The 24,353-nt window shown below is 41.1% G+C and overlaps 3 protein-coding genes across 4 annotated transcripts; 1 reads left to right on the top strand and 2 right to left on the bottom strand.

Moving 5' to 3' along the window:
- On the bottom strand, positions 1-2,937 carry LOC115673050 (uncharacterized). The gene is made up of 7 exons (XM_030595080.2): positions 2,828-2,937; positions 2,174-2,309; positions 2,005-2,073; positions 1,812-1,912; positions 1,475-1,567; positions 510-649; positions 1-424 (listed from the first exon to the last, which is right to left on the bottom strand). The coding sequence occupies exons 2-7, from the start codon at positions 2,216-2,218 to the stop codon at positions 315-317; spliced, it is 558 nt and encodes a 185-aa protein (XP_030450940.1). The 5' UTR covers positions 2,219-2,309; positions 2,828-2,937; the 3' UTR covers positions 1-314.
- An 8,744-nt stretch (positions 2,938-11,681) lies between these two features.
- Positions 11,682-14,952, top strand: LOC115673049 (uncharacterized). Of its 2 annotated transcripts, none has more exons than XM_030595079.2 (3): positions 11,682-12,345; positions 12,564-12,838; positions 12,960-14,453. In XM_030595079.2, the coding sequence occupies exons 1-3, from the start codon at positions 12,060-12,062 to the stop codon at positions 13,002-13,004; spliced, it is 606 nt and encodes a 201-aa protein (XP_030450939.1). In that variant the 5' UTR covers positions 11,682-12,059; the 3' UTR covers positions 13,005-14,453. The 2 variants fall into 2 exon arrangements, with proteins under 2 accessions (XP_030450939.1, XP_056164422.1); XM_056308447.1 differs by having other exon boundaries at positions 11,942-12,345; positions 14,380-14,952.
- A 990-nt stretch (positions 14,953-15,942) lies between these two features.
- On the bottom strand, positions 15,943-20,372 carry LOC115673048 (3beta,22alpha-dihydroxysteroid 3-dehydrogenase-like). The gene is made up of 8 exons (XM_030595077.2): positions 19,756-20,372; positions 19,358-19,507; positions 18,397-18,642; positions 17,077-17,163; positions 16,886-16,964; positions 16,664-16,770; positions 16,438-16,568; positions 15,943-16,322 (listed from the first exon to the last, which is right to left on the bottom strand). The coding sequence occupies exons 1-8, from the start codon at positions 20,272-20,274 to the stop codon at positions 16,223-16,225; spliced, it is 1,419 nt and encodes a 472-aa protein (XP_030450937.1). The 5' UTR covers positions 20,275-20,372; the 3' UTR covers positions 15,943-16,222.
- Between the last annotated feature and the right edge of the window lie 3,981 nt (positions 20,373-24,353).

A 24,353-nucleotide genomic window follows, 5' to 3' on the forward strand; every position in this document is an offset into this window, starting at 1 on the left:
AACAGGAAAAAAAAATTAAAATGCTTATTTGGTCTGGATATCACCTAAATGACTTCTCTTTGCTGGAATACATTAGAACAACAACAATACAGCTAACTTGACAAGAGCTTAAAAATTGAATCTGTCGCGTTGCGGAACTTTATATCAAGAGATGAAGAACCTCCTTCGGTGCTTCGTCACGTGACTAACTGCAGGGCTAGGACGCGATACTCTCCAATAGGGCAATGCATGTTCTCTTATAATCAAATTCAAGTGAAGGTCAGAGCTTTTATAAAGTCAAAATGTGGCGTGAATTGAATGAGAAATTATGCCGTTTATTCTTCTGATCTCCTCTTCCTCCCTAGAACAGATGAAGGCTGAAATCTCCGGCCACCTACACGCCACTTCTTAAAGGCAGCCACTGACGATTGAGCTGCCTCATACACTATACAGGAAACCACAGCATCAGTTTCTCGCATAACAAAGGATAAGAAAAGAAAGCAGATATAAATATCCAATCAAACTCTTACAATTGACTTCTTCTTTAGTAAGCCGGGAGAGAATTTTCGGAGCTGCCACATGCGACGCAGTGTGTGCCTTAGTCAGTACTTCTTTATATCTACTTCTAAATGCAGAGAAGAGCAGAAATCCAAGGGTCCTATCACCAACACTATTCATGAAAAGGAACAAGGAGATAACATAAGTTTACATAAAACAAGGTCTCAAGATTAGAAGGAACCTGAACTATTATGTATATATTTGAACAAGTAAAACCAGAGAGATGCCTCCTCTTCAGCAAATGGGAGAACTATAACATTAACTAGCAAATCTTTGAGCAGTGACTTGAAACCACTCAGTCATATAAAAGCGCTTCATTAGATGCAGCCCATCTCATCTACAGTATCGCTAGAAGATCTTAAACTTTCATCAGCATGGACAATCTACAGGTTTCTTGCGGCGTTGAGTGAACCAACTGCAGAACTCTTTCCCGTGAAAATAAGGAAGGAATTGAGATAGGCTGCAAAATAACAACTTGCCTCTCTAATATAATATTCTAAACGACCTTCTCCACCAAAAGTGGATTTTGCTTGAAAATAAACCGGGAAAGAAGCTAAGGGAGAAGAAACTGATAGATATTCAAGGACATGAACCAACCCATTGAAATGACTAGGCCTCTTAGAAAAATGAGTCAGAGTTTTAGTCTTTTGGGTGATCTCCAAGACAATAGAGGGAGGATTTCCATTGAGCTATGGTAAAAATTTAGTTTGTTCCATGCGATTCACCCACTTAAAAGCTCGCTAATTCCCTATACTTCTCCAAGTTGAAGTCATTAAATATGTTCATAACCTTGCCTTTTGACCAAAACTTATGTGCAGTACCTCAACAGTGCCAGGTACAATTAAGAAAAATCTGATGGGAGTATTCAGTGAATGCAACAGAAGAAACACCAAGATTCTGGGTTGTGGAGGGAAAAGGTGTTGCAGAAGATACTCACATCGGCGCCATCTTGCAGCCAAATTCATAAAAATATGGACTTCGAGATCTCAAATCCACACATGCAGGATCAGCCTGGATTTCCAGTCTAGTTCTGACATCATCCCAAATACAATATAAAACGATTAGAGTGTCACAACAGACTGAAATGAAACTTTAGAAGTCCATAAACGAGGACTCTACAACTCTAATGTGTGTATCACGATGTTGCATTCTTATGAGGGAAGGGTAGACATGCTACTTCTCCACCTAGATCATCTCTGTACTCATGCCCCATATGTAGTTTGAATATCATCTTCCAAGGCAATGCATATAAATAACAGTGATCACCGTCTTACTTTTCATCAAAACATGCCGGAACAAGTACTGATACTGCATTTCTCTGGCACAACTCGTTAGCAAGCCAGAAGGGCAGCTCTACTTTTGATCCTTGGTCAACCTGGAGAGAGAAAAGGAAGGGAAAGAGAAACAATAAGCAAATATACTCCGAACAACCACCTAGATAAAGCTCCAGAATATTGGAAAACATACGCAATTTTTCTCTGCACTAGGATCAATCCCAACTCCATTTACCGGCTTTTGGAATACAACTGAAACCGGCTGTCATCAAGGACATCAGAAACAGAAAATTAGAGTCTTTGAGGAGTCTAAAAACTGACCAAAAGACCAACAGGGAGAAGAGAATAAAGCCAGTGCACACCTCTTCTTCGGCAACGATATCATCAATGTCGTAATAACCTGCCATCCTTCAGATCAGCTCGTCGAGACAACGAGACCGGAAAATTAATCTACACCGAGCTCACTTCCATACAATCCCACCTACAGAACCATCAAGACTGCCATAACAAAATCAGCAATAGCACGAGCACTGACAAATTCAAAGAAATCATCGCGTCAGTTCAATAATCAACAGCCCATCGCCATACGAATGCCCCGACCAGTGAAGCAACCACGAGTCACACCGAAAGTTCCACACTCCTCCTCCCCCCCAACCCATGGAAAAAGAGAAAGCAAAATCGGCAGCCGTCTCCGATCTTACAATAGTCAACGTAGCTTGTCCCAAAAAATGGGGAAGTGCTCGCCTTTCTTTCCCCAATGTACGACAGAAGCTCGGATTCATACTAAGCGAGAGACACCCGAATATCGAAACGGGGCATGCCCATACACGAGACCAGCGCAACAGCCATTTCCGATCTTAGGCCAAACCAAACCGCGCATTAGGGTTGCGATCACAACGGCATAACCAAGTAGCAAAACACCCAAATTCAGAGCAATCGAGATCACATCGCGGGTCGAAGAAGAAGGAGAGAATCGGAGAGAGAGAGAGAGAGAGAGAGAGAAGAGGGGAAAGCACCTGCCGCCGGAGCTTCTCTCTACCTTCAGATCGGCGTCACCGTCGGCGAAAACGCGAGGAAGGGAGGGAGGGAAGGGGAGAAAAATGGAGGGAAACTCGAAAAATTTGCGCCGCTTGAGACTGAGAAGTCTCTAGCACAGGCTAATGGAGCGAGACTTTCGTGGGCCAAAAGGCCCATTATCTTCCAATGAAGCCCCAAAACGAGCCACTATATGGGCTTCAAGGGCTCTTGAGACTGAGATCCCCTCGATATCATGCCGACGCGGTACCATCGATTTAATTTGGCATGGGATAATGATACAAATAATCCTTGAACTTTAGCCAAATATGTAATGTGATCTATGAACTTATAATTTGTTCAATGTTGCCTCTGAACTTTACCTAATGTGATCTCTGAACTTTTAATTTATACAATGTGGTCCATGAATGTTTGGTACATATTTAATTTAGTCCCTCGATTAACATTAAACATTTTCATATAATCCAGTGACCAAATTAAACATGTACTAAAAGTCCAGGGACCACATTGAATAATTTAAAAGCGCGGGGATCACACTGCACATTGGGCTTAAGTTCAGGAACCACATTGAACAAACAAAAAGTTCATGAACCACATTACACATTGAGTCAAAACTCAATGACCATTTATGTCATTTTCCCATTTAGTATTTTCCCTCTGCACAATACGCTGCATAAGTTGTCATCCGATTTCAATGAACCAAGTAAGTTCTCAACAATATATCGATGTCATTTCGGCACGCGACGCAATACAAATCTTACGGGGAAGGTTTTGCAATCGGAGGACTCTATGTGTGACTCTGCCGAGAGTGCAATCATCCCAGTGGAAGCAAAAGGAGTTAAAAATAGCGAATGCAGAGCATGTCATCGAGTGCAATTTGAGTTTCGCATTGCTTCTTCTCCTCCTCCTCTAGGATACGCCAATTACCATCGCATCGATGGGAACCATCTCGTCCTCCAAAACAAGCGATGTTCCGTGTTGGCGTTTTGCATGACACATTCATTGCGCAGCTACGCGACGGAAACACACGTGGAGGAGCTTCTAGGACAAGTTGCTCATCACCTTCAATTCGATTCTTTCTAGAAAAATTTGTTAATAAATTATAGATTTTTTGGGCCCATTGGAACTGGATTGTTTCTTATCGATATGAAGCCCGCGTGCGAGACGTGTGGGAGAGGGTCGACATACAAAACGACGAACAGAAATCCCACTTAACTTCCTCACGAAGGCATCCCCCCAATCTCTATCTTTAGCCCACGCAATGTACACGTCCATGCTTCCTTCCCATTTCGTCATGTCATGTTGATTGAGGATTTGATGTTTCGGATATTTTTCAGGCCCTACATGGAAAAATTCATGCCTTGCTCGAGAAGTTGCAGTCCTCGTGTACATCCATTGGAGGGACATTGAGATTCGGTCGGTTTGATTTGGTGGTCTTGTCTTGAGGAACCCCACGTCCAAAGAAAAGCCTTAGCGGTTGTCTGGTCGATAAACATTATTATTTGCGCGATTAGACGCACGACACATACCCAACGTCTGTACTGCAAATCGGGTGCGAAATCAATTGCCCGAGTACAATACGCGGGGGTATCTCGAGCAAGTCTTCACGTCCCAGGACCAAATCCATCATTCTGATCCCTCCAGAATAAAAAGAAACATCAACATCGAGAGTTCAAACCAGAAGATCGATGAAATATTATCAGAAATTATGATTAGAAATGTAATAGCGGTTTAATGCTTGTCTTATTAACCAATAAATTTAACAGAATTTTGTTAACATGTGCCCTAGAGGCAAATGTCAAACATCCCAGTAAGAAAATTTATCATTTTTTAATGAACTATCGTTCTCGTGTAATGTGTAATCTGTGTATAAAAAGTGAACGTTCTTCCTTATTAGCAGGGACACGACCCGATCCAAGATTGAATGCTCTTTTTCTTAAACAATGGTGAATCATCTAAGATCTGGGTCTTTCTTTTCCTTGGTCAGAACGTAAGATCTGGTTGAAGGTTGAGTATATTGACCCAGAACATGGATGGTTTGCCCCTTTCTTGTCTTCTGTCGAAGGTTGAGATCCCAGATTTTGTTTTTCTGGAAAATTGAGAATTGCCTGACGTGGTCAATTTGTGCCGACTCTTGGCTTAAGCCCTGTTTGCCAAATCCAAGTTGAGAATCTTTCTTTATCTTAAAAATTTAGCAGAAAAATATATGCAATTGCGCAGTTTGGGTACTATAACAACACGAAGGCCTTACGCACGTGCGGTGGCTGCGCCAGAGCTAGCCACAACAGCGGCCGTCGCGTTCGATTCCCCAACGTCAGCCCAACACGGCGGCTCTGCAGACACCCATCAGGGCCACGTGTCTCTTTCTTTGGTGGCTTCGCTTGGCCTACTTAAGGGCGCGAATGGTAGCCATTCTGCTCCAGAAATCAAATTCTTGCCAGAAATTGATTTCCGGAATTCTTGCCAGAAATTGATTTTTGGAGGAGAAATCTGTTTGATAAAACATGACTAATTCTGCTCCAGAAATTGATTTCTGGAACAGAAATCCATTTTGATTTGTTGATTTTTTTTACACCTAAAAAAATTTAAATTTCACTCAAAGTGGGTGGTCACAGGTATTCTAAGACATTCTGTGAAGTTTTAAAATTTTTTATTTTTTTGGGCACCTCAAGAAAAATAAATTTCACTCAGAGTGGGTGCTCAAAGGTATTCTAAGCCATTTTGTAAAGTTTTGAAATTTTTGATTTTTTGATTTTTTTGGGCACCTCAAAAAAATTAAATTTCACTCAAAGTGGGTGCCCAAAGGTATTCTAAACCATTTTGTGAAGTTTTGAAATTTTTGATTTTTTTGGGTACCTCAAAAAAATTAAATTGCACTCAAAGTGGGTGCCCAAAGGTATTCTAAGCCATTCTATGAAGTGTTGAAATTTTTGATTTTTTTATATTTTTTGAAAAAAATTCACCAAATTTCCTATTTTCCCGAAATCTGACTTTTTTTTATTTTCTGGAAATTTTTATGAATTTTTCTGGAATTTTTCAATTTTTATGCATTTTCTGAAAAAAAAAATTATTGAGATCTCAAAATGTGTTGTAAAGGCCACGAAAAAGAGAGAAAATAAGAAGAATGCATTATGGAAGAGAGAAGTTACAAAAAGTAGCTTCTCTTTTTCTTGCCCAAAACTCATTCCGGAATAAAAAATGCATTCTGGAATCACAAAATTTTTAACAAACGCATTTTTATTCCAGAATACAAAAATTGCTCCAAAATGCATTCCGGAAATTTTTTAACAAACGCATTTCTGTTCCGGAATGCATTCTGGAGCAGAATTTCTACTCCAGAATGGATTCCATGCGCGCCCTAAAAGGGCCGAAAAAAACACGGGAACATTTATAATTTTTTTTAAAAAAAATCGAAAAATAATTATCCACGTCAGTGCCGACCGTGTCAAGAAAGACGGTTGACATCCACGTCAGCAATTGTCAGCCAAAAATTGGCCGGGATGATTACATTGGTAAAAAACCGTCAAAAAATTTAGAATCAAATTGGTTGAATTAAAAAATTTATGACTAAAGTGATATCCGTATAATAAATTTATGACTTTTTTATTATAATTATCTATAAAAATACATTCAAGAACATGCCCTTTTTCATACTTTGACATGGACAAATTGACAATCCCTTAAACCCAATCCATCGAGTTTAGCAACCCCCACAAGAAACATGTTCACGGATAGTCACTATTCCCCTTTGCTGGAGAAACTTCATCCCAAGTCGAAGGAGCTTCCTCCATGATTCAGTTTCCAAATCTCATCTTAAACTCGAATTTCGCGATTAATCAAATGAGTAGGTTCCATAATCAATGACACAATCCTTCGCCCCCCGTTAGGTCTTGCCCTAATTTCCAATAAATTTATGTCGCGACAATTGATTTTGTGGGGGAGTTTGCTTACGTGATGCAAACGATGTTGTCCTTATTGCCCAAGCAAACGCCCGAACGGATTAGATAGGAATTATGGGAGTTTAGTCAAACGATTGTTTAGATTAGTGCCTCTTAATTTACTCTCTATTCATGCTTGTGCTTGCTGATATTATTCGCTAGCATTACTAGAGCAGACGCTAGCTATGACGCACCCCCGATTTGATTTATTTTCCCTTCTAAAATAATTCCCCACTAGGCGTGGCATGATTTAAACATGACATGAGATTTTTCATCTTCTGCATCATTATCTTTAGGTCCGCACGACATGGTAGATGGCGCTATTCGCCCCACCTCCAAATATTCAAATTTTCTCATCAATATCATCATTTGAATTGGCTCTTCCACTAATTAAAGCACGAGATGGATCGGGGCGCGATATAATCATAGACACAAATTATCGGCACAGATCGCCCGCTTCGAAACAAGAAGATCTTGTGGTTGTGCACAGTACATAATTTATGGTAATTCTACTAACCCCGTAAAAAGAAAGCAATGGAGCATGGAACTCGTATTTACACATGTTGTTCGGGCCGAACAATGAGAATATATCAAAGTCATGACTTTGGTGTTAATCTCTTTTAGGGGTTAAATCTCTTTTTTGCAAAAAGACGAAGATTAGGATAAGATAAGATATGGTTTTAAGACGTGGAAGTGATGGCCGTTGTTTCGGTTCGTGGGTCTTTCGGCGAAATCCTTTTTTGCCACGGCATGAAAGTCTAGGTTTGTCCTTTTAATCTTTCCATCAAAGGCAGGGAAATTAGATAAGGAAGGACTTAGTTTAAAGAAAAAGCATGTAACCCCAATGAAATAAAAGATGCTTTACTTGCTCCCAAATGCATACAAGAAGTTAAACCTAAGGACCCATTTCATTTGCCTAACCTTTTGTTTCTTATCCACTCCTACGTATGATCTCGTAAGGAGGTTGACCTTTAGGCTAGAGAGGAGGAGCTACACTAGAATTTGAGCTTCTCTTATTAGCAAATAAAATATTGAACAATGCTCTGTTTGTTTCGCGAAAAATAAATGATTTAGAAAATATTTTCATGAAAAACGATCATTTGTATCACTTGAAATAATTAGTCAATGAAAAATATTATCATCGTCGACAATTTTTGTCTTTACATTTTCATTTACTCATTTTTGTAAGCGATACAAAGGGTCATTTTCAGAAAAATATTTTCCAAGTCATCGATTTTCCACGAGATAAACGAAGCTTATAGGATGGCTTTGTTCGGTGCTTCACATGATTTGAACATATTTTATCGGGGATACAAAAGTCATCTTATATCAACTTAAGCACAAAAACCCTAGATCGTCGTAGAAGCAGTCTATAAAGTAAAAACTAGAAAAATCACGAAAGGCAAACCCTAGCATCTCATGGAGCCAAAATTACCCTGGGATGTTCGACCCAAATCGCCCGTTACCAATATGTGGATTTGACTCGTTGGTATCCAAAACGAATATCCGTTCTGAAACCCTAATTCTTCGAATCATAGTAAATGACAATGGCAAAGTGATTTTACATATTAAGGCTCCGTTTGTTTTGAGAAAAATAAAATAAAAATGATCGTTTATATCACTTACAAAAATGAACAAACGAAAAAAGTTTTCGTCGTCCACGAAAATATTCAGATGTAAATTGTTATTGGTAATGAAAACGTTATTCATTGATTGTGATTCCAAACAATATAAGCGATCATTTTTAGGAAAATATTTTTTAAATCATTTATTTCTCGTTAAATAAACAAAGCCTAATAGTTTGAAAGGGATACCAAAGGGATTCTACATTACCTCAAGTACAACAACTTAGTTTGCCATTTCACGAGAGGTTCTGGGTTCAAACTCGCTCATTGGTGATTTAAGTTGAGGGTCGTGGTGGTGGGATGCTGCGCTAACCCCCCTCGAGGACTAGTCGGGCATCACCGCTGGTTTGAGCCCTAGCTCGCCGGCCGCGCGGACACCTCGGTTATCAAAAAAATAAAAATAAAAACAACTTAGTTTGCACTTAAAGGCAGTCTGAATTTGTAAAATCTAGACCCCAAAAACAAAAGCAAAACTTTAGTGTCCTCTCATAAGCATGATTTACTCCAGGTCACATCCCCTATTGTCCTGTAAAGCTGCTGATCCTTTTCAATTTGCTCCCTCGATTGAATTTGGCCCCACTGATGCTAGCCGCATCTTCTTCCCATCTCACTCATTCCAATTCAGTTTCTCGACCCCCGATGTTAACTAACACGAATCTCTCCCCTTTTTCGCTAACTAACAGCGAATCTGACCACAATCCTGCACAAATTATTCTTCTTTATCGGGGGAAATTCGACAAATACGAAGTTGAACCTAACCAAAACAAACGAAGAGGAAAAGAAAATGGTCGACGGGCGACTTAAGACATGGATGGGAATGATACGACGAGACAAAGATGCATGTGATCACATGATTCGAACCTGTCGGTTCCACCATCCTCGCTTTGATTGATTCTTGCTTATTTTTAAGCTTTCTTGGTCGCTCGGGTTCACGCATTGTCGCAGTGATCTGTTGGGCATGGAAATGCATTTGTGTGGCTCCGAAGCATGCTTTGTTTATATGGGACTAGGCCACACCTAATCGATGACGAAGTAGCCGAGATAAAAAGACAAATCGTTTACCAACTTTTGGTCGCGGTTTTGACCCCGAAGAGAGTAGACTTAGTGACGAGGAGGGCTAGAATTATTGGTTTATGATAATTGGGGTTTCTCTTCACACCAAAGCTCCAAGTTCATTTTATCGAAAAATGGAACTCCAAGTTCAAGAAAACGTGCCTCGAGCTTTCTTCCCATGTGATGGTCGTTAAGGAGAAGAAGAAGCAATCGAAATATCGGAAAGTCGTGCCGTATTTTAGAAAAATCGAGGAAGAGGATATGGGAAAAGCAAAGTGTAGCAATTCGGGTTGAAACCCTTCTTTGGTCCTCTGGATATTACAAGAATAACTAGAACCGACACGAACTACGGGCGTGCGAACTGTTGAATGAAAAGGTAGGCAACCATCTTGCCAATGGTTTTTTGGACTTTATTTTTGGCATCAAGGACAAACTTACTTTCCGACTACATAGCTATAGATTCTTGATGTTTCTTACATGTATGTTGGTCATAATTGTGTGCATAGGTGGACCAAGCTTGCTTGCGAACCCCGGTACAAATCAAATCATGTAACTATGAATTCCCCAATTATTCTGACCAAAGAAAAAAAAATGCCCAATTACAACAAAATTGGATATAAACATGATGAACAAGCCATTGATGTAGCTTTCCTCGACGACATTGATGCTCCAAGAAATGGTTGAGATCACCATCAATCATTATCATAGGAAATTATCAAAAAAGTCCTAAATCAATTTGTGTCAATTTAGTCCTAAGCCTTTGAAATTGGCCAATTTGGTCATAAATCTTTTGACGATTTTCCAATGTAGTCCTCTCGACCAATTTTGGCTGGAAATCAATAATGACGTGAACAATTTTTGTGATTTTTTTAAAGAATTTTCTATATTTTCTTTTGTCCTTTTTTTTTCACTATGGCCAGCCAGGCCCCAACGACCCTCGCCAGCCACAGTGGAAAAAAGAAGAGAAAATAAAGCATAAATATAATTTAGAAAGAAATTTAAATTGCATCAATTGTCCACGTCAGTGCCGGCCGTTTCGCGCAAGACGGCCGACGTTCACATCAAGCGATTCTCAGCCAAAAAATTAACCGGAAGGACTAAAATTGGCAAGCCGTAAAAAAGGTTCGAGACCAAATTAGCCCAATTATGACTTTTTTTTTAGGTAATTATCCCATCATTAATAAGTCCCCAAGAAACTAACGCACTACATAATTGCATTGCACCCAGCCATTCCAATCCAATTCCTTAAATGCTAAGAAGAATACCCCGGGTCTCTTCATGGGTTTCCCAGGAATGGACGAAAGCACCATCCTGCTCGTGACAATTGAAGCATTGCACGCGGTGCGAAAAGAACTTTCTTCCTTCGACCTTCTCCGTCCTCTCGAACTTCCGACGTGTGGTGATTTCCTCTCCGAAACGATACGCTTTTTCAGAAGAAAGTCGCTGATTTTTCGCCCTTTAGCATCGTGGAATTCCCTCCCGCCAAATCGTGTGAGAACGGAGAAAAGAGCTCTTCCGTTCAAGTCAAAACCACCTTTGCATCTTTGCATCTTTTCTTCTTTTTTATGTGTATGAACCATGTTCACATTAAAAGAAAAAAAAAAAGCCCTTTTTTGCGGCGCCAATAATGTGAAAAACCGCAAAGAGTAATCGTATTTTAAATGATTAATATTATGAAAAACTCCAAATTGGTACATTTATGATAAATTTACCCAAAACTGATTTTTTTATCACGAAAAACCTCAAACTAGTACATCTGTGATAATTTTACTCAAAATTAATTTTTTGACCATCAAAAGTCCAAAACCAATACACCTATAATAAATTTACCCTCCGTTAGTTTTCGTTAAATTGATTTATTACCACGAAAAATTACAAATTAGTACACATGTGATAAATAAAGGGTAAAATCTCAAATCGGTACACTCCTTAACTGTTACGTGCTGTTCAGCTCGGTAATTTGTCACGATTATATCACTTTAGGATTTCGAAATAAATTTATAAAAAGCGTATCAGGTTGTGATTTTTCGTGGTATTAATTTACTTTTAAAAAGAGTGGGAAAGAGCGAGTGGACACAATCTTCTAGGTTTGATGAGATTCTCATATGTCGTTCCCCCTGTCTCCCCTCCTGCTTTTTGAAACGTATCGTTATTGCCGTTAATCTCTAGAGAGGGAGGGAGAGAGAGAGAGGGACCCTTCGTTTTGACCGGTAACTTGCGTGCGGGTGCAACGCCACTCGCTTATAATTGTCGTCACCCTCTCTCTCCCTCCCTCCCTCCCTCCCCCAGCCCACCAGGACGAGTCCCAGTCAAAATATCGCACCTTTCGAGCTCCTTCCTCCTCCTCCCTCTTCTCCCTCCCCTGCTTCTCTTTCCTTTTAAGCCTCTCTTCGCTTCGCGTTTGCTCCTCAAGTTTGCTTCTCCACGCAGCTGACAGTTCCTTCCTCACCTCCCCCAAGGCCTATACCCCCAGCTTCGTGTATTTCATCGAGCGCGCACACGGACGGGAGGAGGAGCTCCGACACAGCAGCAGCCGAGTATTTCCGAGGAAATTCAACTGGGTCGGTCCTGTTTTTTCGGTTTCTGGTGGCAAAGAAATGATGGGGTTCTCGTCCAAGGAGGAGCGGTCGAGGAGGGTGCTGCGAGGCGTGAAGACGGTCTTCTTCCTGATCACCATGCTCGTCTCCCTCCTCCTCTTCTCCGCCCCGATCCTGCTGGTCATCGCCGACACGCTCCTGCCGTCGGCCCTGCTCTCTGCTTCGCTCTCCCCCTCTTCGCAGTCCCTGCAGGACAAGCTCGCCGCCCACTTCGCCGACTACGATTTCCGATACTCCCTCGTCGATATCCCCCTCGTATCCATCGTCAGATCGGCTATTATCATCTGTAAGTGCGCCGAGTCCTCGTCGTTAGAACGTGAATTAGCTCGATGGGTCGGCACGGAGGCCCACCCATTTGTGGAAAAGCTTCGTCTTTTTCCTTTACCAAAAAAAAAGGCACATTTTTTGGCCATCGCTTTGTGCTGTTCTGTGAATTGGGTGTTCGAATCTACTGAAAAATATTCGAGTTTCTGATTTTTTTTTAGTTTTGGGGGGTTACTGTAGGTGTGTACAGTCTGTGTGATGGACCGAGGCTTTCAAGAGGGCCGTACTTGGGGATAACGACCGTTTGCTCACTGCTGTCCCTGGCGTTCGTCTCGTTGAAGGCGTCTTATGTGTTCAGCGTTCCGAACACGAGCAGGGGAGGATACGGCAGAGCTTTGGAAATGGCTCTCTTCATGTCTTCTTGGCTTCTGGCGATTGGTCATATCGTTGTGGCGTATAAGATCAGCTGCCGAGAGAGAAGAAAGCTTCTCGTTTACAAGATTGACATCGAAGCTGTAAGTATCTCTCTCTTCGATTTTTTGCACTCTAGAAAAGGAATCATATCTTTTTATTAGTTGGAACAATAACATTTGAACTTGGGATTCTGTACGAATGAAAAATCCTTTGGTAGATCAGACTGGGAAGGCGAGGGAAACTTCTGACGCCGTAAATGGAAAATGAGAAGGATAAAAGGGAAGAAAAAGATCACGTCTTTTTGCTTAGGGTCGAAGAATTGAAATGAGTTCATCTAGAAGGTCAAAACTGCCGAGTAGGCTGGGCTAAACGTTGCCCCAGTCTTTTAAACCTTTTTTAGTCTCGCACTGTATGCCTGTCATGATCCCTCCTTGTCCTTTTCTAAGTAAAAAGTCCCCATCACATGTAAATCGATTCAACATCGGTTGTGAAGAAAAAAAACAATTGATTATTCTAGCCTGCGGGAAATTTCGTTGGAGTCCTAATTTCAAGCGAAGGCTGACGCATGTGAAGGAAAGCATTGCACATGTTTGGAGGTTAACCATGTCTCTGGCCCAAAGGTTTATACATAAAAAAAAAAGGAAGAAATGATACTCATGACTCAACAGTCCATGAGGTAAAAGTCATAGAGTCACTCTGCCAAAAAAAAGGGTTGGTGAAGCTTAGGTTATCTTTTTTCTGGCCCAAAAAAGTATAGGTAATCTTTTAATCTGAGCTATGGTCCCCCAATTACTGACCAAATTCATGTATCGACTCAATAGTCTCATAGAATTAGGGATGGGCGGGGCAGGGCAGGTTAGCTCAGCCGCCCTTCATAATGTGTGTGTGTGTGTGTGAGAGAGAGAGAGAGAGAGAGAGAGAATATGTTGCTCTGGATTGGACTATGTTTGGTTGCCATTTGCAAATTTTTGCAACTGACAGCCACAACTTATCAACAAGAATATATGCCTACTCATGTTCATGTAGATCCAGCGCATCTTTGTGCTACTGCATGTGCACTCTCTTTCTCAATAATATTCCTCTGTTTCTTCTGATCAGAGGAGATAACATTATTATTCACCAGATTTTGTTCGTTCCTCACCTAATTCATAAAATAGACACGGTCCCTATTTGATCGCCCGCAGTGCCGGACCACTTCCTCATAACCAATTTCGAACATTAGGAAGCTAGTTTGGCTTCTGCCTTCTGCAATAATAGCTATTGTACTGGAAAAAATGACGCGGTCCTGGTCTAAATTCAACGATTAATGTTATCCCCACTTTTCTAACATATGCTTCATGTTCTTCACAATGTTCACATCCATTTGAGAATTCAGATTCTTGCTAGTGCTGTGACCCACGAATGGCCCCCTCTGCAGCTATATCTCTAAGCTGTGCGGAGGGCCTGCCAACTGATAAAACCCCCATTTCATAGCTGGCCACTGCTCTGTCCTGATCTATTCTATGGACTAATTCTCGACTTTATAGAATGATCGAAATTTGAATACATCCACTACTAGATGGTCAGTGCCATTCCCGCACATCATTGCCACCAGGAAATTGGAAGTGGGGAAATTATTAATCTATTTGTGTCATGCCTGCAGGTCTCGGCATGCAAGAATGGCTTCCCCAGATATCAGAAGATTCTCCAAGAACAGAGAGAGAAATGAGAAAGAAAGCATTAAAAAAAAGGTGGTGGGTGGGAAATTTGACAGGAGGAGGAGGAGACTAACGCACACCCAACTTCTAATTTTCTCCCGTTTGGCTCATCACGTTCGTCAGGATCGGGTTTCTGGCAACTGTCCATCTGAACGAGAACGTTGACAATTAGGTCCGCAGAACAAAAATGGTAAACATCGTAATGAATGGCGGACGACTACGGATGGAGGGGAGAGTCTCACGAGGCGGCGTTTGATTTTGGTGCGGATGAATCCGAGAGGAAGTCGGATACTGACTCTGAAGGAGTCAAAATTAACAGGCGAGGCTGCAGACATTAGTGAAAATGACTCGGACGACCCACATGCTATGCACCACACATCGTGCGTCATCATCAGTCATTGTTAGAGATCATAGATTTTTATTTTGTTCTTTGTTTTCTCGGTCCCAATCAAATGTAAAGTTTGTATACATTTTCAAAGGTGGAAGGGCTAAAAATATCAGTCCTGATTTCTTTGTTATCTTCTCGATCTTATGCGTTAGAAGGTGATCTGCCAACACGAACATCAATTTTTTTTTTCGGTCATAAGGAAATTTTTCGTTTCACACGAAAGAGAAATACATAACTTCAAGATAAAATCGGTGCAAATCTGAAAATAAATCGACTTGGTATAGCCTGTAGAAACTTTCTCGTTCCGTAAGAATGGATTTATCATAGCATTATAGCACAATCGGCGGCTGATCAGTGAAACTCGCATCATTATTAGTGATGAGCGCACGCCGAAATTTCTCCATTTAGTAGCTACGGTTTTGCCAAAAGGCGGTTTGCGCTTATGTTCGACATCCCCAGCACCATCATCGTATCGTATAGAGACAACAACACCACCAATAAGTTGAAAGAGCACAAATAAGTTGAAATAACGTTTTGTAAATCCCATAGCCATATCTAGACCGGGATAAAAGAGCACCCTAAATCGGACAGAAGAGCTGTAACGCAGATACCAGTTGATCACAAAAACACTTTCAAATAAGCTCACCGTTGAACACAGTAAGAGAGGAGTTTCGGAGACTTGTGCAACACTTGACTTTTACGGAAAGCGAGTGAACAGATTCTTCCAAGACGCTCGCGCTTCGATCTTCAAAGCTCATAGGAGCAAAACTCTCCACTTCCGTTGAGAAAGTCGACATGACGTCCGTGAAATCACCGAAGAAATCTTGAAGGATTCTTGAAAATGAATAGAGAGGGAGAGGGAGAGGGATTCGCCCAGGAACGATCTTCAGAGAAGGGGGGCTCTGACATGAACATCAATTGAATTAGCAGAGAAGGATGAAAACACTTTTACTGGCGACTTGAACTTTTCTAAAATGTTAAAACCATATCTTCGGGCTCCCGAATGCTTCGACGAATTGATGTCCCGTACGATCTTCATTCACGTGCACGAACACTAGGGAGACTCGGAGACGGGAAACATCACAAGGAACATTTTGCATCGGTCGCGAAGAATCACAAAAAAAAAGAACCACAATTGAGGAGTGCATTGCCGATGCTTAAGTAGAGTATTCAATTCTATATGTGCAAAAGAATTGCGAGATTCTGAAAATACAAGGACGTTCAGGCAAATGGGGCTTGCACAAGGCCGCAAAAGATTTTTTTTTGGCTGCATATGTACATATACTTCAGCAGATGATCCCATTTCCCCTCCCTGATGTTCAACCCCAGTTTATTAGCCAAAACTGTGCCCTACTAATCAATCGATTCAACCGCCGAAGTAGTTTGCCGATTCTTATATTTTACAAGGGTATGTTCCGCCTCTGGAGATTGATGGGATATCGCTTCTGCATCCGGGTGGTCGGGAAGAACACCAGCTTATCTTCCTCAGCTGTGGCCCAACTGCAAAATTTCGAAGCTATGTTGATATAACATTCGTAAAACACCGACTCATAATAAGTTGCGAACTTTTCGTGGACAAGGGCGAAAGACAATGATCTGGTAGTTGTTATGGCACCTGAAACTAGTGACTAGGTGGTGAAGGAAGACAGCGATTTCTACTCTCGCGAGTTCGTATCCCGGGCACAGCCTCGGCCCTCCTCCAAACGGTGTGTAGACATTGACCGCGCTGCTCGACGCCGCGTTACTCTGTTCATCACATAGATAAAATTCACGGTTGCCGTTTTGAATATACGAGATTTTGAAAGTTCCTGTAGACGCATCCAAAGGAAGGGGTCAACTACCTGCCACCGCCAAGGATTGAAAGTGCGAGCTTCTTTGAAGTATTCGTGGTCTAGATGAACAGCCCTAAACGAAGCAAAGACCTTCCACCCCTTTGGAATCGTATAACCTGCTTGAATTGGATAGCCATTCGAGGTCTTTAGCTAATCGGAACTGATGCAAACTATGCTCCAGCCAGATCATCGAAAGAAAGTAGAAATTTTTCGCCTAACCAAATCGATTACCTTTTATTTGGACGTCAGTCATCGTCCGTCGGAATACCCCACTGATAATGTTTGCGACTCGCAGTGTCTCGTTGATCACCTGAACGTGGAAGAGAGGCCAGGGTTAGGATCAGAAGTTTCAGAATGTCCATCAGAAAAACACGTATACATAACCAAACTTCATGGGAATGAATGAGGATTTTTTTACTTACACACTGTGTGAAAGGCATGGACTTGTAATCATTCCACTCTAACCCCTCGGATCGATTCTTATTTGCCCTGATTTTCTCGTGCTCTTCCTGTCAAACAAGAGACAGATACAACTTATTGGAGTCACACAGACAAACATACGAATCAAGATGTAACTATATATCAATCTAAAGCTATCTTTGGTTACTAGTTGAGACTTCTAACGCATAAGATCGGTTTCGAGAATAGAAAATGAAACAGTTGATAATTCGACTTCTAACGCATAAGCTGTCTTTGGTTACTAGTTGAGAGCAGGTTAAGGACATAGATCACGGATAGGCGTTAGGTAATGGGCTGTCTGTAACTTGTGATGAGCGAGCATCTGTGCATTTTCTTTTCCCTAGACATAAAAAGGGTAGGCAAAAGTGCACAATCTCTCATATCAGCAATTTCTCTCACTAGCTCAAAACAACCTAATAAATTCCTATGTGATTTCAGTGCCATCATTCCTGTCAAATTTTCCAAAGAACACTACCCCACTCCATAATCATCATTCATAATCATAGATCAGCGCCGGAGCTGTAATTTCACACGGCCGAACCCCACTTAACGGAGAAAAGCTCGCTTGCACCAAGGGTCACATAGTCACGTGCATCGTGTTCACGCAATGCAATGATCTTTGCATTTCACAACCAAAACGGCCTAAATTCGACGGCCTTGGTTTGAGGGTGACTTTGTCATTTTGAAAGCCCACATAAAGGCCTCATCTAAATGGTAAGGACAAGGGAGGTCCCCGACGCCGGTCGCCCTTCCCCTCTCGTTTTTGCTCATCAAAAAAGCGATAGGCTAAGTCTGTTCAAAAAGAAGAAAAGATAAAAAGGAACAACAAAAACTCAAAAGAACCAAATAGAATAATCAAAATCTGACTCGACGAAAATACTGCAGAGGGCGTGCAGTTCAGGAGGCCTCATTTGTCGTAGTGGTACTCCCCAAGTCCCAAGCCATGATGAATCAAGGACATCATTTTCTGCTTTCATGATTACACGCTCCATACCTTTTCTGCTATTCAATGCGTTTTGATACTTTCCTGGCCCTATACATGCCTTTCGATTCTTGCAACAACTTAAATTTACTAACTTTGATCGATAGATGTTGTGTTCATGTGCGCAAAAACCAGGATTTTTAAGCTTTTAAAAGGCACTTTTTGGCAACCTCAACTTTCGGGGCCGTCCTTGGACACACGCAAGAATCATTGCAAAGAAGCCGACGAGTGGACGGCCCATAAAAGCAAATGTGGGTCATGATTAATCTAATCCCACTACGGTGGAGAAAAAATTCGATACCTTGAGTTGGGCCAAGGCGAGAGGCGTCTCGGTGAGGAACTTGACGGCGAGGGTCATGATCGTCGAGGTGGTCTCGTAGCCGGCGACGAGCAGAGCCACCAGGAAGTCCACGATCTCCTCGTCGGAGAATCCGCCGTCCCCAGCCAGCAGAGCCCCCAGCATGTCCTCCTTCTCGGCGCCGGTCTCGCGCTCTTTCCTCCTCCACCTCACCACCAGAGTCAGTGCCTCCGCCACTTTCGTCCTTGCCTAAGAAAAAGATCCCAAGAAAATTGACAGATTACTAAGCCAAATTTCCCGAAACTTAGCTCCTCTGCTGGATTTGCTTCATGGGTTGAGTTCAAGAACCCATGGCTGACAATGACAAAACTAAGCACCACTAAACCGGAAAATTCTTTGGTCGGTTTGCTTCATGGGATTTGGTCATCTTTGTCAGTTTGAGGGGGATGTGACATATTTACTTGAGATTTTTTGCTGTTTATTGGGAAAAAATCTGACGCTTAAGCAATGAGACCTGCTTAATTTGGTGCAAACAGTCCAGCAGATCACACCACTGTTTCAAATTAGGGACGAAGTGTCATTTTCACACGTGCGCTTGCCATTTGGGTGCTTGCTTCATCCCTCGAATTCTCGTGCTGATTGGATGGAAAGAGAACAGAGAAGGTTTATGTTTGCTTCAAAATGAAATCTCAACGAAAGAACTTGAAGAAAGAAAGAAAGATTAAGAAATATATTCTTAAACATGGTCAAGCGGGATTATTCAATTAATACGTGAATGGACGGTACTAGACGTGTTGATACGATAATTCTAGAATAGAGAATGAAACATGCCGTGACAAAATCAACTTTATATATTCATGATCGTTGGTTGGAATAATATCGTTTTTTTTGTTATGAGAGATCAATTTTGAAAAGAATGCCAACTATTTGATGATTATGTATGACAATAGCAGCGACAAGATACCTTGATGGCGCGACGGTAGGTGGCGGAGAAGAGGGCAAAGGGGAGGGTGAAAAAGCCTTCGATGACGAGGACGTACTCCTTTCTCAAGCTTTCCGTCCAGTCTCCGGGATCATAACTCATCAGCTGCTTCACCGTCAGCTCAAACGTTATCTGCACACAATAATCATCTCACGCGATGATCTTTTAATCAGATTATTATGTCCCCCTCGAAAATCGCTTCAACTGATGCGTTGGGCCAACGACGAAAGAAATTCAATTATACGAACAGAAGATTCTCAAGAGGTTTCGTATGAATGAACTGGCCATGGTACCTCGTTTGAAATTATTATCTAATTTTGAAGTGAATGAATTACTGATATGTCGATGGAACGAGGAAGGTAAACAAGAGGCGAAAAGACCTTCTTGGCCTCCTCCATGAGCAAGATCCGGTCGGACCAGGAGTCGAGGTTGAGCCGGACCAGCCGGTCGATGTCGACCAGCAGGTGGTCCCTGATGATGGAGGAGTTGGCGAAGCTCATGGTGAGCGAGTGCATCCGCTTGTGCAGCCCGCCCGTCATGAGCAGCAGCGAGTGCTTCCCGAGCAGGTTCGCGATCGAGCCCGGGTAGCTGCACTCGAACAGCCGCCCCTCGTTCTGCAGGATGAACCGGTTCGTCTCCGGGTCGGCGGAGAAGACGGTAGGCTCGCCGAAGACGTGGGTGGTGAACAGGGTCCCGAACCGCCCCACCCGCTCGTCGATGAAGGGCTCCGGGTTCTCGGTCTTGTAGGCGGAGATGAGCTGGAGGGTCTCCCCGACGAGGGGCAGCCCGAGTGTCCCCGGCGGCAGGGGGAGACGCCGCCGCCGCCGCGAGGCGAGGAGGAGGGCGGCGGCGGCGGCGAGAGATGCCGAGAGGAGGGCAATGGCGATGAGGAGAGCCATGAAGGTCAAAGAGAACGATCCCAATGCAAAGTGAAGGATATGATGATATTGGCTCCTGTAACACAGAGAGAAAGAGAGAGAGAGAGAGAGAGAGACAGAGAAGTGTGTGTTGTGTATACAGACAGATGGTGTAGGTGCTGCTCTTATATGTGAATTTAGAGAGAGATTTAGAGAGAGAAAGAGAGAGAGATTTAGAGAGAGAGAGAGAGAGAGAGTTGAGCAGGAAGGATAGAAGGCAGGTCATTAATGGCGGATTTGCTATGATTTTGATCATCTCTCTCTTTTCTCTCTCGATCGATCGATCGACAAGACTACGTGTAAAACTGAAACCTAATAAAACGACAGATTATTTTCTGTCGGGGGTTTGCAAAAATGCAAATTCTTTTCTTTTCTTTCTCTTAACTTTCAACCAGGCCCCCTCTCTAACTTTCGAATTTCCTCTTCTTTTCTACTAAATCGCCCCCTCCCCCAAAAAAAAGAGAAAAAAAAAATTCACATATAATCACTCGAGAACACAAATACTCTTACTTTTCAAACGAATCCTAGAAGAAAAAATGTCACTTAACTAGGACGACAATATGTCCGCTATTGATATATTTTCGTAAATTTGTTTGGACAAACATTTTAACGATGAATATTTTTGTCTCTCGCTGACGTGGTCTAATGGTTTTATGAAAAGTCTTGGTAACGAATACTCTTAGGCTGCGTTTGGTCGACCGGATAAAAGTCATGATAGGATATGTTTTATCATATCCTGTGTTTGGTGGTGGTCCAGGATAGGATAAGGTCGGATATAGACCGAATATAGCCCGGATAAAAAAATCCGAGGGGAGGGGTGGGATAGACCTGGATATGATTTCTAATGTCTATTTTTTCAGAAACCCTACGCTCCACTCGCCGTCATCTTCATCCCCACACCTTGTGCGCTTTCACCAAAAAAATTTCTCGGCTTTTTTTCCTTCACCGACTCCTCCGGACCCGTGAATAGCCAAAAAAAAAAAAAAATTTATCCTATCCGACTTTAAATCCGTAGTCCACCAAACAGTGGATAGGATATGAAGAAATCCCAGGATTTCTTATCCTATCCTATCCAGTCCTATCCTGTTTAGAAATCCGGACGACCAAACGCAGCTTTAGATACTTGTCAAGTATATATTGATTAGAGACATTTCAATTTTTGCGAAAGCAGCTACAAATCATACGAAAAAGCGGTATCTTACGTATTGTGAAATTAATTAAAACACATTTGGACGCTGTCCTTTGAGGCTATTTCATCAGCCGCATCCTGTTTATGACCTTCTTAGAAGAGAGAGAGACATGAAAACGCATTTTTTTTCATTTTCAAATATTGAAATTTATATTAGTCGCCAAACTCCCAAGGTTTAAATTGCGACGATGCAATACCTAAATTTGAGGACTAAATTGCCTAACGCATTGCGGCTAAATATCGTTCATATCATGTTCGCATTCGTCCCTTTTTTGTGCATCACATGTCGCATATATGATTCTTTTTTTATCTTGCCAGAAAATAAGCAGGCTTGTTCATATCGCACGGTATACGTTCGGATTCATTATTTTGCATAATATGGAAGGGCATGCTACCCTTTTATATTTAATATCGTGACGGGAGTATGAACTGCACTAATCTAATAATTAAGTTGATCGGACTACTAATCGCATGTATAATTTTTTTCTGATCTTCCCTAAGAAAGAAGCAATGCTTTGTTCATATTGCATGGTGTATATGTTCACACTCATTGCTCATTTTGTATGTTTATGGAAGGGTGTATTATCCTCTTTAATCATAATCTAACTGATAATCAATTAATTAGGTTCAAGCAGCACTAAACAACGATTAGGCATGTGAGGTGCTGATCCAGCTACTAAGTACTCCAAATTTCATGATCACATTTCCTCATTTTTTTATTCATTTTTCTTGATTTTGGAAGGATCACGGGGTGAAGTTGGTGAAATAAAACAGAACAAAAGAAGTTTTTAGAGAAAATAAAAATGAAGAGGTATTTAATTATTTATTTATATTATATTTGTCCATTTTAGTGAATGAAGCGCGTATAATGATGAACAGCAATTTCTTTTTCGCACTTTCCATTCCTCTTTTGCCTCCTTTTTCGGCTTCTCTTTCCATCCTGCGAAGCACGTTCATCCTCATGTTGGGTCCACTCGATTCTAGAAGGAAGCATGAGCCGCTTTTTTTTTTTCTTCCGAAAAATATTTTGCAAACGGGATAAGTGCACCGGAAATCCTAAAATCTGTCATGAAAGTGCAGTCAATTCATAAAACTTTTAAAAAGTACAATCAGCTCCTAAAACTTATCAGGAAAGTGCAATCGAGTTCTAAAACTTTCAAAATGTACAATAAATAAAAGAACTTGATTGGACCAATTTGATAAGTTTTAGGACTCGATTGCACTTTTTAAAAGTTTTAGGACTCAACTGCACTTTGATGACAAGTTTTATGACTTAATTGCACATTTTGAAAATTTTAAGATTCGGTTGCACTTTCGTGACAAGTTTTAGGACTTTCAATGCACCTATACCATTTGCAAACTCTTTTATTGATACCCAAAGGCCATTTCTCTCTCTATTTTTTTTTTTTTAATTTTTGGGAAAAGAGTGAATAAATCTCATTTATAATTAGCTAATAAAGCTTCCCATCAATTAGATAGAATGAGGGAGGCTATCACTGTTCTTTCGGCTTCTATATCACTGTTGAAACAGCCTCTTGCCAAACACAACCCAATTTAAAAATATTTCTTCCCTTTTCCTCTTTTATCACAAACACTGGGAAATCATCGTTTCGTCAATGTTGATTTTACAATTCATCGATTCTAAAAGCTTAAATTGGCACAAAATAACATAGCTTATGTTTTATCGCGATAATCGTCATTTTGCCATGATTTATTTAAAGCACTCGAGCAAAATAATTTTCGACTTTTAATTTGATTAATTTTGATTTCCCCACTTGGTGTAAGAGGGGAAAAAAACAGAGAGGAAGAAAGTACACTTGCCGATTAATTTGTGATTAATTGGCAAATCATCATCAGCTCATGCAAAAACTAATCCATCAAATGCTTTATGCCGCGGTGGGTGAGTACCCACTTTGATAGGAAAGTGAAGAGTTAAGGGCTATAATCATCTCCACATGTCCCAGAATCATGAGTTAGCATGATATAGTCAATACACTTCTTTGTAAGAATTTTATTAAATAGTGCCCGCTAGGTATTTATTAAGAAAATTTTAAAGTGAGTTCGCAAATTTCCCACGCGTTTTTTTTTCTCGTGTTATGTGTAATCGGCACTTTAAAGATCGATATATTATATTTAAGTACGCTTAACAAGTGTGCAGAGGCATTCGTTAATCAGATGTAAATTTTAATTTTATTTTATTGGTGTTATCATAAGATGATGGGGCCATATTAAACCCCATGGGTCCCAATCCCATGAACGAAGGATGTTATTTAGCTTTCTGCCCCCCTAGGCAACCCTTAATTAGTGATCCCTAATTAAGAAATTAGGAAGTATCTCCCATACCTTTTATCATGTAATTCATCTTTAAGCAAGCTTTTTCTCGATTGATTAATCCTAATCATATCATTATCATCATGGTGCTGTGCCCACCCGCACAGCCCTAGTTCATTCATGTAGTAGAACAAGAAATATATATATTTAAATAATATTTAAGAGATATATATTAGACTAAAAAAACATTCTTATCCCCATTATTGACGTTAAATCAAACTGTCCCCTTTAAAGACACTTTTGACATCCTCCATGACATAAGCAATTAAGTTTATCTTTTCACTAAGCTTGTGAAATAATGGGGGTTAAGCTATTAAATTTATCTTTTCACTAAGCTTAATTTCAGAAAATGAGTGAATTACTACAACGCATATGAGATTTAAACAGCTTGATTATGACTTAGATGAGGGGCACAATATAGTGAATGCATAAGATGAGTCATTTTATGATTTGTGGCATTTAATCTCTCTCTTTATCTGGAAATTATCGTACGCGATAGTCATAGAGGAACAAACCAAACCAACCGCCTACATACATCGTG

The sequence above is a fragment of the Syzygium oleosum genome, unplaced genomic scaffold (assembly GCF_021117445.2).
Source record: "Syzygium oleosum isolate NSW1041296 unplaced genomic scaffold, Sole_v2.1 Sole_v2.02, whole genome shotgun sequence".
Classification (NCBI taxonomy): domain Eukaryota; kingdom Viridiplantae; phylum Streptophyta; class Magnoliopsida; order Myrtales; family Myrtaceae; genus Syzygium; species Syzygium oleosum.